The sequence below is a fragment of the Plasmopara halstedii genome (genome assembly GCF_900000015.1).
Source record: "Plasmopara halstedii genome assembly, contig: Scaffold_289, whole genome shotgun sequence".
In the NCBI taxonomy this organism is placed as follows: Eukaryota; Oomycota; class Peronosporomycetes; order Peronosporales; family Peronosporaceae; genus Plasmopara; species Plasmopara halstedii.
Window position 1 is genome coordinate 574,826 of NW_020187210.1, and position 11,305 is coordinate 586,130.

The following is an 11,305-nucleotide window of genomic DNA, read 5'->3' on the forward strand; positions in this document are numbered from 1 at the left end:
TCGTGTAACCCGTTAAAAAACCATTGCCACAAGTTTTGACACTTCATCGATTTGTGCACTCTGTCACCACTGACAGGTTTGGCAGAACTGCGATGCCAATCCGAAGTGGCAAAAGCAAATGATTAAAGAATTTGGCAAGAGTATGCCCAGGCCATTAGAACCGATGATTAGTGGTGTAAACCAAATATGGCAATTCGTGGTAAGTTCGGTGAAGTCGGTGTGCTCGTGGGTTTGCAAGGAATGGGCACAGACCTACGGAGTCGTCGTCATTACTTCCGTCATTGTCGCTGTTTGCAGACAACTACTTTAACTGGTTTGCTGCTTGCCATGACGTGTACATTACGTTGCTCTGAGTACGTCACAACACGGACGAAGACAGCACTATTAATGCGGATGTTGTCAACCTTGACGTTATTGACGAAGCTCTTGATGCTGTCATTGATGAATAGGAAGCAGTCACAAAAGCATGAAAGAACCGCCTCACTCCAGCCTAGTTTTGATTTCCTCATTGGCATGTCATCGGGGAATGGTAAAGAGCGGATTTGAGATGTTGTCTCCTAATTCAGGGGCGGTGGAGAGTAGGAGTGACTGGGTTTCGTAACTCCCCGTGCCAGGTGACTTAAAAAGCGACTATTGGAAGGACCAAATCCTCAAAGATGAGAAAAATGGTTCATCCTTGTCATACTATGACGGTAAAGCCAAGGCAACACTATCTTACGAGAGGCACGCTGTGTGAAAGAGTCAGATTCCACGGGGACGTAGAAAGAAAAATCATCACTCGTGGATGGAGTGATCAAGAAAGTCCTTGAAGTTGCAAGCCTTTATTTATTGCTCTAGGTGAAGATCGTATAGAGACGAGAGTACATCCATCGGGGATATGCGCAAATATTATCAGGACAGAGAGGACATCGACATGGCAAGTAAGGTAGCTGAGCTCATCATCCGTCGCAGAACACTGAGCGTGAGTAAAAAGCAGCTAGTCTCAAGAGTCCCACAAAAAATTTTGTATCCTTATTTGAAAAAATAAAAGCGTTGCGATGCGATGAACACCACGCGTGACGCCGCAAGATACGAGGGTGCGTCCTGGTATCCCGGAACAAAATGATTATGAAATTAATATTGAGACGTCATTGACGCATATCTTCCATTTGAAACACAAGTGGGCGAATGATAATGATAAAAACCAATTTCCACACTCACATCAACTTTTTCGTCATAAAAGCTAATGGTTTAGTCAAGATTGTGCGTACTTGAATTACGCTAAATAAAGCCACGATATCGGCGAAAACGGCAAATTTTAGGAAAGCTGTCGTCGTCCAGAACCCCTTAACCGGCTGCATTTTTGCAGTACCATTGACTTAATTGATGGTTACTATCAGCTGCAGATGACAGGCAGCAATACCTCTCTCACTGCGGTGAATGCTTCAATCGAGATGTGCTGAGTATGCCATAGGGACTATTCGTTGTACAAGTGACGTTCAATTATCTTTTGACAGAGCGGCTTAGGCTACAACATCCCTAAGCATAAACCATAATCCAGCCGCAAGCGATTCGTAGCGTACAGGGTTAATGCAGTCGGATGTGAAGAGCCACTTTCAGCGGTTGATAGCAGTGCTCGAGTGTAGGCGCTAAAACAAGCGATTTACAAAAAATGGATAAGTGTGTATTTGATGCCGTCGAGTTTTTACTAATTTTATCTCATTGGAAAGCAGAGAGTACCAGCAGGTTCTGCAAAGGTAACGGTCATTGTAGATTGACTAGTGCCTCCGCTCTAAGGAGGTTATAGGGAGTAGCTTGACCTGGACTGCTCTAGTTCAAAGCACTATGATATGGCACAACCTCTCTACAATCCCCTTACGAAGAATGTTAAATGATGTTGAATGCGACAGAAGAAACGAATGTTAAGGCTATGTCAGAATGATTGATTCTATTATCACACTTCTCAATCCAGATCAGTCATTCTGCAGTGGGGCTGCCGTGGCTCTCTGCTCGAGGAAGCCAAGCTAAGCCACCGACCTAACGTTCTATACCAGAATCAGCACGAGTGTGGCGGTTCGCAATTCGCTACCCCAAAAAGTACTCAGAATCTTATTCAAGGCAAAAACACACTTCTGTTCAAAATTGAAACTGTATTTATTTGATATATTTGCAACCGAGCCGCCTATACCTAAAAATTTAGGTTTCCTAATTAAATGGTAAAAACAAATTAATATGCAAAATTACTGGCAATCCCGCCACGTAGTGGCTTCTTGTAACAGTGTAGCCACAACATTGTGTGATCACACTGACTTGTGTAATCCACACAGCCGTTACAATCTGCTGCGCTAAAAACCAAGCAGCAGTCAAGGAGCATGAATGCGTGGTTGTGTTTAATTCTCGCGAGCGAAAAGGTGCCAAACGTTTAACACTGTTTATGGCAAAAATTACTTGCAACGAAGTATCCCTCTACAACTTCAGGGTTTACCAGTGTGATCACAAAGATTTATGTGTCGTTGCGACGTGAACAGTGACGTCACCATCACCTTTCCTGCAAAGATGGTGATCCTTCTTTGCTTGATAAAGGGTGACGGTCGCTTCAATATTGTTGCAGCTCCGCTTTCGTATTGCCCGTGTCACCCGGACTAGATATGTCGCATCAAATCACGCCGGTGACTTTGTAAATGGATAAGGCAATCCGTACGGCTTACGGTGCAGGCGCTGCAACATGTGTTGCGTTGCCAAAAAATCCTAAAAAACACGCTGAAACTTAGATATTCTATATTTCTAAGCGCGCGGCTGCATGCCTGCACCGCTATGCCTCTAAGCTTGTCTATCACAGCGCTGACCCGCATGACTCTTAGCGTGTAGTGCTGCCTGATGATGAGGATCTCAAGTACAGTTTTTTGTCCGAGGCACATGTTACCCACTTTGGTGCCCATATAAGAAATAAAAAGACACTGGTGAGCAATAAGTATTGGTGGCGCAGGATATTTTGGTAGCAAAACATATGCACACACGTACGATACGTACCCACGGATCAAACTCTCGCTGCATGCGGCGGATTTTTTGGCCAACCTGCAGGTCCCGGCAGAGTGTTGACAGCCAATGAGCTCAGAGAATTTTTGATCGACTAAAAAACACATCTAGTATTCCCAACATCGTGGACTTTTTGGGTCGTCTGAGAAATATTCTTATCTCAGCGACATTGAGACTAGTGAGGCAATAAACAAGCCATTCGCTGTCAAATGGTCTCTCGGACATGTCTTGCCGGTATCCAGTGTACCATATAATGATCCGCTCTTAACAGCGAAGGTTTGATAAGCATTCTTTTTGGTAGTTTTATGTCGACCGCTGAACACCCCATATATGCATAGACGGAACGCGTGTATTGCGCTGTCAAGGTTATCTTTCGAGTTAATTACGCGGAGAGTACGAGGTGCAGAATCGAATGCTCCCACTCATTGAGTTCGCGCTGAAGTTCTATTTTCTCAAATATGATTACCAGCCCAGGGTGTCTTTGATACCGCCACAGAGTGGCTTCGGTCTTAGTTGGAGAGGCTCCGTCAATCAAATTTGACTTGCCGATGTTAGCCCAACTACAATCGTAGAAACACAGTAATTACGCCTCGATAAGACTGAGCGTCGTGTGCAGGGAATGCGACGCTATGGTCGAAAGCAAGGATACGCAAAATTTTAGCAAGCCAATGTCAAAAGCTTGCAAATACACGCGAATAAGTTGTGGCGTAAGAGAATTCATTGAATAAAAATAACCTGCCGATATATACAACGTCTACAGTCTACACGGCCAAGTTGTGACTGCGTTACACTGGCCTGTGATCAGTCGTAGAGGAGTAATGTATTATCTTATTCTTAACATACATATCCTGAGTTCTCCTTGTCTTGCCATCATACCACGATTCTGCTCTTACGAGCCAGTCTAATGCGAAGAGCTCTGTTGTAGGCGGCACCATCCCCATCATGTCCAGACGAAGAGCTACCTATTGCTCCAAAGAAGCGACGCAGTACAAAATCGTTGGTACTTTCGCATACACCGTTTGAGTGGGTCGGCGGGTATACCAAGACTGCCACCAGTATCTGGTGAAATTGAGAAGATACCCTTATTCAGGAACTTGTGGGGGTTGAGGCTTCACTTCAGCAAGAGTCTCTGCCGCTTATATTAGGTGCGCTCTTGACCATAAGCTCTCGAAGAAGAGGCGGGTCGCTGTTGCAGCAAGATTTCTATATGAGGGTGGCGAACAATCTTGCGGTTGCTGTTACGGCTGTCTCACGAAGCCGATTGGGCCGGTAAACAACGGTTTTTTGAGGAGATGCTAGCATCCCAAAGTCCACGCCGAGATTTGCAGCGTCAAGCATGAGACTATGCTCAAGAAAGCCGTTCGATTCAGTAGAGCTGGCTAGTGGACTTTAAGAAGTCAAGAAGTGTGAGACGGCTTGTTATGCAATGCTCACCCAGTGCGTTAGCTTAGTTTGATACTCGTCGGCATTTTTGCCATCTGCGAGTTCCCAAGGTTCTAAATTTCACGGAGGGTGCGGTTTTTTTCTGAATCGCCGCTGCTTTTAGCGCAGGTATTTCTTTCTAGAAAGCGATGACCTGAGGGCTGTAAAACTGCTCGTAGAAAGACTTTTTGTGCTCGTTTCGCTATAGGGTGAACGAGGAAGGCTCGTAAGCTTTGGCGTGTAAGACGTCCGCATTAGCGCATGAGTGGATCCAGATTGTTTGAAACCGTAACTACGGCGTAATAATTTGATCGAGGTTTAGTTATTTGTGGGAGCGGACTCATTTAGACGGAAGTCTCGCAACGCTCGACTGGACATGGAGTTTGAGACTCGTGCAGCAAGGAGGATGGGGGCAGTGAGCGCTTCCTGTTTGGAAGTTGGCTAAGCCGTGTGTCTTTGTAGGTTTTTGGCCACAACTCCAAGAATCAATCCGACCGCTTTAATGGGAGCTCACCTTAGCATTCTCACCGAGAACTTGATCAATTGCGTTGACCCCGAGACTCGCGACTTTTTCGGGGCTTGTTCAGCTAAATGACAAAATTTACGGAAGAAGACCCCCGGTGCAAGTATGGTTTGACGCGCAGGTAATAAAATGTAAACGGGATGTGAAGCTCCAGGTATGGTGGTTTCGAGCAGGTGTGTTTTTTCGTGCACTGACTTTAAAATTCGGTGTGAAATCTAGTGTAGTCACGTCCCAGTAAGGACTGTAACTTTGCGTACTCATTCCTTAAATTGCACAAAAATTGATGTATCTGTTCTTTTGAATATGATGGACATGCCGGTTATAGCTTAGAAAATTATCTTTTCATTTGCGAAAAAAATTGGACGTATGAGCATAAATTCTATATATCTATGCTCTTGAATAATTAGACACCAATTGCAGTAGAAATTCTCACTTCCCACCAATATATTTTTTGCATATTGATTTTGTATTAGCTAGGCTTAATTCATATATGTCATCCGAAGAAGTGGTCTCGGTCCTGAGTGGAGCGTTCGAGTCCATCCACATGTGTGCGTTTATAACCGCGGATATGAAGCAACTGCTTCCTCCGACAGTCCCGCTGCGATAAGTTCCAGTAGTATTTTTCGCTCTCTTGATATTGATTGTAAAATACCCAAAGGATTGTTACTGCAATCATCAAAGCCAGATTTGATGAAAAATGCGTGTATAGCAAGCAGTATGCCACCTATATATCATCGTACAACAATTTTCGATAAACCGTTTTCAACCCATATTTTTTATGCAAGAATAAAAACTTTCATCAGTCAATCGGAGGAATCAATCAGATTAATATATTGTCACTGCAGCGCTGTAGTATCAGCAGAAATCATGATGAGTAAGCAGTGGATGTTGCTCGTTCCTCCTAGCTGTTCATATTCCCAAAATAAGTCAGGAATTGTTGCACAGCTGATACTTCTCGAGAGGTTAAAACTGTAATGTATTGAAAGGTGACTTACCTTATCAGATCGACATGAAAGTGAGTAGGACGGAACGGTCAAACGATTTTACATTCAACACTTAGATAAAAGTGAGACTTATATCTGTGGAGCGATCGTGAAGTTTTTTACGTTTTTACAAATTTGCTTCCGGAAGTAATTGATGCAATTACAAATTTAGTCGTAAAATCTTTTCACCCAATGCAATTAAAAAGACCTCTATAGCAAAACTAGGCGTAATTTAAAAGTAAATTGTGATGATGCGTAGTGAATTATTGAGCAGAGCCTAAGCGCACACTGTGTAGGATGAAATATAGCAGAACATGCGTTAGACTCTTGACTCATTGAGCATGGAGTTTTATGTCATCTTGTGAACAAAATGCACGAGTAGAAAGGAGACCTGATCAAGAGATCAGTAGAGCGGGTGCAGCAATTGAGAACATTAATCGGATCCATCGTTTACTCTGGCTAGACGCTTGGTAGATGAGGTAGCGTCAATTAACACATAGGGAATATACTATCTGCACGTTATTTTGGTCTTCATCTGGTTAAAAAAGCTATGCTTTTCTTAGAAACAACAAAGACTTACCACTTAATCTCTCCAAGCCTTGAACGTTTACTTCGATCCTCTATCAGCAACTCACCGCATTTCATCTTCGCAAGAAGACATGAATTATGTCCCAGGATCTGAAGAATGGCTACAAAGTGTTTGGCGGGGGCACATAACTTAACCTCACAACAAGAACAATTGCCGAAGGTTTCAAAATTCTGCGATTGAATTAAAGTGAAAGTATGAGTGTGTCACATGGATTTCCAATCACTGGAGAGAGGCCACTTTATCGTGTGGTTGAGCATTGTGCTGCGCGCAACGTGTTGAATTTGACTTCCACTTGAAACAAACACTGCGAAATTGCTTAGACAAGTAAAATGGATGTTCTGATCCTCTATTACTCACTACATCAATTATTTTCTCTAGACTGCGAAAAATCCTTGGACCTTGCGATTTACTATCACGACGACGCTTGATTCCAAGAAATAGGAAGCAAATATCGACTACATGAGTGAGTAATTCTCTTCAATGTTGCTATCACAATGCTACAGTGACCTTACGCACTGTTTTTGGTACTACACGAGAAGCACTTTCTTGGCGTGGTTTGGTCTCTTGACGATGTAGCATTTCTGGTGTCTCTAGCTCATTAATAGTCGCGTTATCTGCCTTAAGGACACTTTGCTGAGGTGCTTGAATACTCGTTTGGGGGGTTGCTGTCACCCACTCGTTTAAATGTACTCGCACTTGCATTACTTTTCTCCGTCTCTTTTCTGGAATCAAACCCATGTGCTGGCGCACGACAAGGTCTTTCTGTTTGTGCAAAGGAGTGCAAGTCGCCGCACTTTCCAGCATCGAAATGACTAATTTGTTTGAAGATGACTCTCGTCGAGAGCAACCCAAAGTCTTGCGAATAAGATGCTCTGCATTTTCATGCAAACCCAATCGACGCTTATCACCTCGGAAGCCTCTTGCGTTTTCATTGTCATCATACTGTAGTGCCAACATATATTCTTGAATAGCTTGATTAAACTCACCTTCAGAATTGTAACAGCCAGCTCTATCGTACCATCTTTACTGTTAGTATCAATCGTGAAAGTAAAAAATGACATGCTTACCGTGCGTAACGCGCCATGACATGGTCAGGATTAAGTTCAAGGACGCGAGAGAAGTCACTATGGGCATCATCTACTTTACCGCACTTAAAAAGCGCCATCCCGCGACTAAATCTTCCATGAACGTCGTCTGGTCGGCAATGCAAAATTTCTGTAAAGTCCTTAACAGCTTGACCCCACAGCTTGGCTTTCATACACGCATGGCCCCGCACGGCAAGCGTATGCAGACAGGACGGATTAGTTAGAAGCACTTCTTGACATTTGCGAATCAATTGGTATATGTCGCGGAGAGCCAGGTCTTGAGTGTCTAACGAGGTTGATGGATTGGACATGTTTCTTATGGTAACTATGAACCTGACGACTTAAAAAAAGAATTCGAACAATGTGCGACTGTCATCCATGATGTAGCCTAGAATAGCAGGCGGGCAGGTCAGATCTTGTGGCGTACCCCCCTATCAATCCTTCCAAGAATCCAACAGGTTAGTTATAGAACATTGTAGAGGTACGTGGCGGGTGTGCGTTCTGAGCCATTCATTCAAGTATTTGATCACGAAGATGTTGCAACGCCCAACCTCTGTATTAGGAAGGCATAAAGTTCATCACTTAAATGATAGCGTGTTACACAACGTTCATGCCAGATGAACAGGTGAATATCCAGCACCATCGAGAAGTTCATTGCAGGTCGTATAGTAATAAAACATTTGATATATTATTGGCGGTCTTTGAATGAAGAGACCTTTCTTTCGAGCAACGATCGTTTCCTTCTAAGTGTTGTACGTATGTCTAATTCTTAACAGCGACAATTGTCGTAAGAAACGTCGACTAAATCCAGCTCAGCTGACAGCTGGAGAGTCGAGTCATTACCGTTACTACAGGGAAAGCAATCAGGTATGCTCCATACACGAGCTGATTTTTATTTGTACGCTAAAACACTAGATTTTATGCCCACACTTTGTGATACACATGATTACAATATAATTTTTGGGAGTTAGATTCTAGATGTCTTCCGAACTTAGAGTTGATAACATTAAAGCCCAGAACGTGGCATAGGCGTTCTAACTAATGCTTGTATTTTACATAATGCTTGTATTTTACGAGACAGTCTTGTAAACTCGATGAAAGAGTTCTTTTCAGCCATAAATTCATAATATTCCTACTGGGTGATATTATGGCATCATCAAATTAAAAAGACATAATTTCACTAGCAAGTTATCTCACTTCAAAAATGGTGACTCTCATGTCAAAAGCCAGTTCTTGGGGTGGACAATTCGCTGATGAAGTGGGTTGCAAGTATAAGCTACCTTCACCTCTTTCAATGGTGAAAGTCTTCCAGCGTAATACTGCATATGAGTTAGAAATTAGCTTCGGGGCCATCTGGTATCGCACGCACACGCACGCCACAATTTGCACGCCGTTTAGCAGATCTTTCTGACCACAGCTATGGTCGATGTATGTTCGAAATGTACGCTCTTTTTTAATCGCAAAGTTGTAAGGCTGTCGTTCAATCAGCAATCAAAATACTATCATTTTAGAAAGGTTATCAATATAAAAAATTACTTTCACATGACGCTAATCAAATCTGAGTTAGTATCATTAACCGGTAATTATGTTGTACAGGTAAAATTAAAAAAATATGTCCCATCGCCGGCACCGACTCCCTCCGAGTCAGTTCAATGTTCGAGCAGGCTGTCCTCAAACTTATACTGTACAGGCAAGCAACCTCTTGGTCGATATGCGCTTTTGTCGGTTCGTTGTTCGACTTCACCATTCTGCAATCTGCTTGCTGGTACGAACTCGACGACCTGCCTTCTCTTCATAAGAGATGCTCGACCTCTTTTCAAGCAACATGGTCAAGGCGGCGCTGCCTTCGAAATTCGCACTAGCTGCATATCTGTACGCGACGACGACTTCTACCGCCTTAGCTGGTGCACCTGGTGTCACACTGAACTTCATTAATCAATGTAGTTACCCAATTGAGCTCTACCATAGCCAAAAAGGCTCATCTGTCGACAAGGTGGGTGACATTGCCATTGGAGCATCTCTCATGCATGTCATCACTGGGCAATCGCACATGTTTCGCCACTCACTCAGCACATCAGCAACATTAGTAGAGCTTTCCGTCGACTCTGTCGTCTGGTACGACTTAAGCATCATTCCACCCATGCCAAACTACTGCTCAAGTTACCTTGAATGCAAACTCGGAGGCAAGACAGGTTTCAATGTTGCCATTTCGATTGACCCAACGTCAAATTTGGACTTACCACATTGTTCCTGTGTTAAATGTGCGAGCGATAACAATGAAACTTGTGCCGATGCTTACCATTTTCCAACGGATAACAAGAAAATGCGCGACTGTCCGTTGGGTACAGCATTCGATGTAACCTTTTGTTATGGTGGTAATGATCTACTCAATACATCTCAAATTGGACAATACTTGCCAGACCAGAACGATATTGTGCAAAGCGAGGCAGACCAAAATGAAGTAGAGCAAAACGACAACGAGGTGGAGCAGAACGAGGTTGAGCAACAGGAGCCATCAACCCCGGACCCGACTTCGACTCCCTCTTTAGACGAACGCACTGAAACACCCGGTGGTCTTGGTATTGTCAAGACGACATACACATACGCTGGAGTTTACGCTGGTAATTATCCTGGAACGTACAATCGTGTGACCAATCTGAACCAATGTTCGAAAGAACCGGTGACTCTGCATAGTCCCGTTGGTCCCATGTCCGAACCTGTCACAATGGTCTTCCGTGGTCCCATGGAAATTTTCAATATTGCTGTATTCACTAGCGAAGGAGGGAACAGCTCATGGAATCGTGCTTCATACTACGCACGAGAGACAGGTGAAGTCGACAATATGACGTTCATGAACAACAAAAATGTTGACTATTCGGGCAATGGACAACATGGTCCACAAGGTTATGCCACAGCTGACGGAAAGGATAAAGCCGACCAGCCAACGGTCTTTGCAGGTAAATTAGACGATGCCTCCGATCCGACCAAAATAGGTGGTGGTCCAGGTATTTCCACGGGTACGGAGATCAATATTTTGACTGGCCAAAAGTGCAATGGTCAATGTCTTGGTTTTGCGGGCGACAATGACTACCAAGGTTGGGGTGGTGGCCGAAAGATTTTTGTGACAAAAGTCATGATGCCAAAGGGTGCGATTCCAGACCGACCAGCGATTTGGATCTTAAATGCTCAGGTAGTGCACTCGAACCAATATGGTTGCAATTGTCGTGGCATGGGGCCCGTTGCTGGCTGTGCTGAACTTGATGTTTCTGAGGTGATCGAGACCAACTTGCAAGGCGACATGGTATCGACTCATTACTATCACTTTGATGGTAAATATCCGAATCCTAAAGGTGACAACTTCGCGCCACGTCGGTACGATACGCCCACAGTATACGTGACAATCATTGACGACTCGAAAGACGGAGTTGTTAAAATCGTCGAGCTTGACAGCTTCGACTTTACTCTTACTAATTTGGATTCGTTTTATGATCAGCTGATGACCTGTTAAGCAATCACTGTGACGGTGTCCAATTCAAATTTTGAACGAGGCATGCAAATGTCACGGGGCAAGCAGGCCTCGACGTGTAGCTACAGTGTCAGTAGTCAGGTACTTCGTCTTTTTCGAATAAACGAATCATTTTGATAGTTATCAGGAATCTTTCAATGAGCTTTATACTATTTCGTAATG

General features: G+C 43.7%; 2 protein-coding genes across 2 annotated transcripts; one reads left to right on the forward strand and one right to left on the reverse strand.

The window, feature by feature from the left end:
* Window positions 1-7,021: 7,021 nt before the first annotated feature.
* Window positions 7,022-7,928, reverse strand: PHALS_05400 (dsRNA-activated protein kinase inhibitor P58, contains TPR and DnaJ domains; the record flags this gene model as incomplete). Its single annotated transcript, XM_024722966.1, has 2 exons — window positions 7,022-7,541; window positions 7,600-7,928. The coding sequence occupies 2 exons, from the start codon at window positions 7,926-7,928 to the stop codon at window positions 7,022-7,024; spliced, it is 849 nt and encodes a 282-aa protein (XP_024573990.1).
* Window positions 7,929-9,442: 1,514 nt separating this feature from the next.
* Window positions 9,443-11,125, forward strand: PHALS_05401 (Thaumatin; the record flags this gene model as incomplete). Its single annotated transcript, XM_024722967.1, has 2 exons — window positions 9,443-9,489; window positions 9,562-11,125. 2 exons carry the CDS (start codon window positions 9,443-9,445, stop codon window positions 11,123-11,125), a joined length of 1,611 nt encoding a protein of 536 aa, XP_024573991.1.
* Window positions 11,126-11,305: the final 180 nt, after the last annotated feature.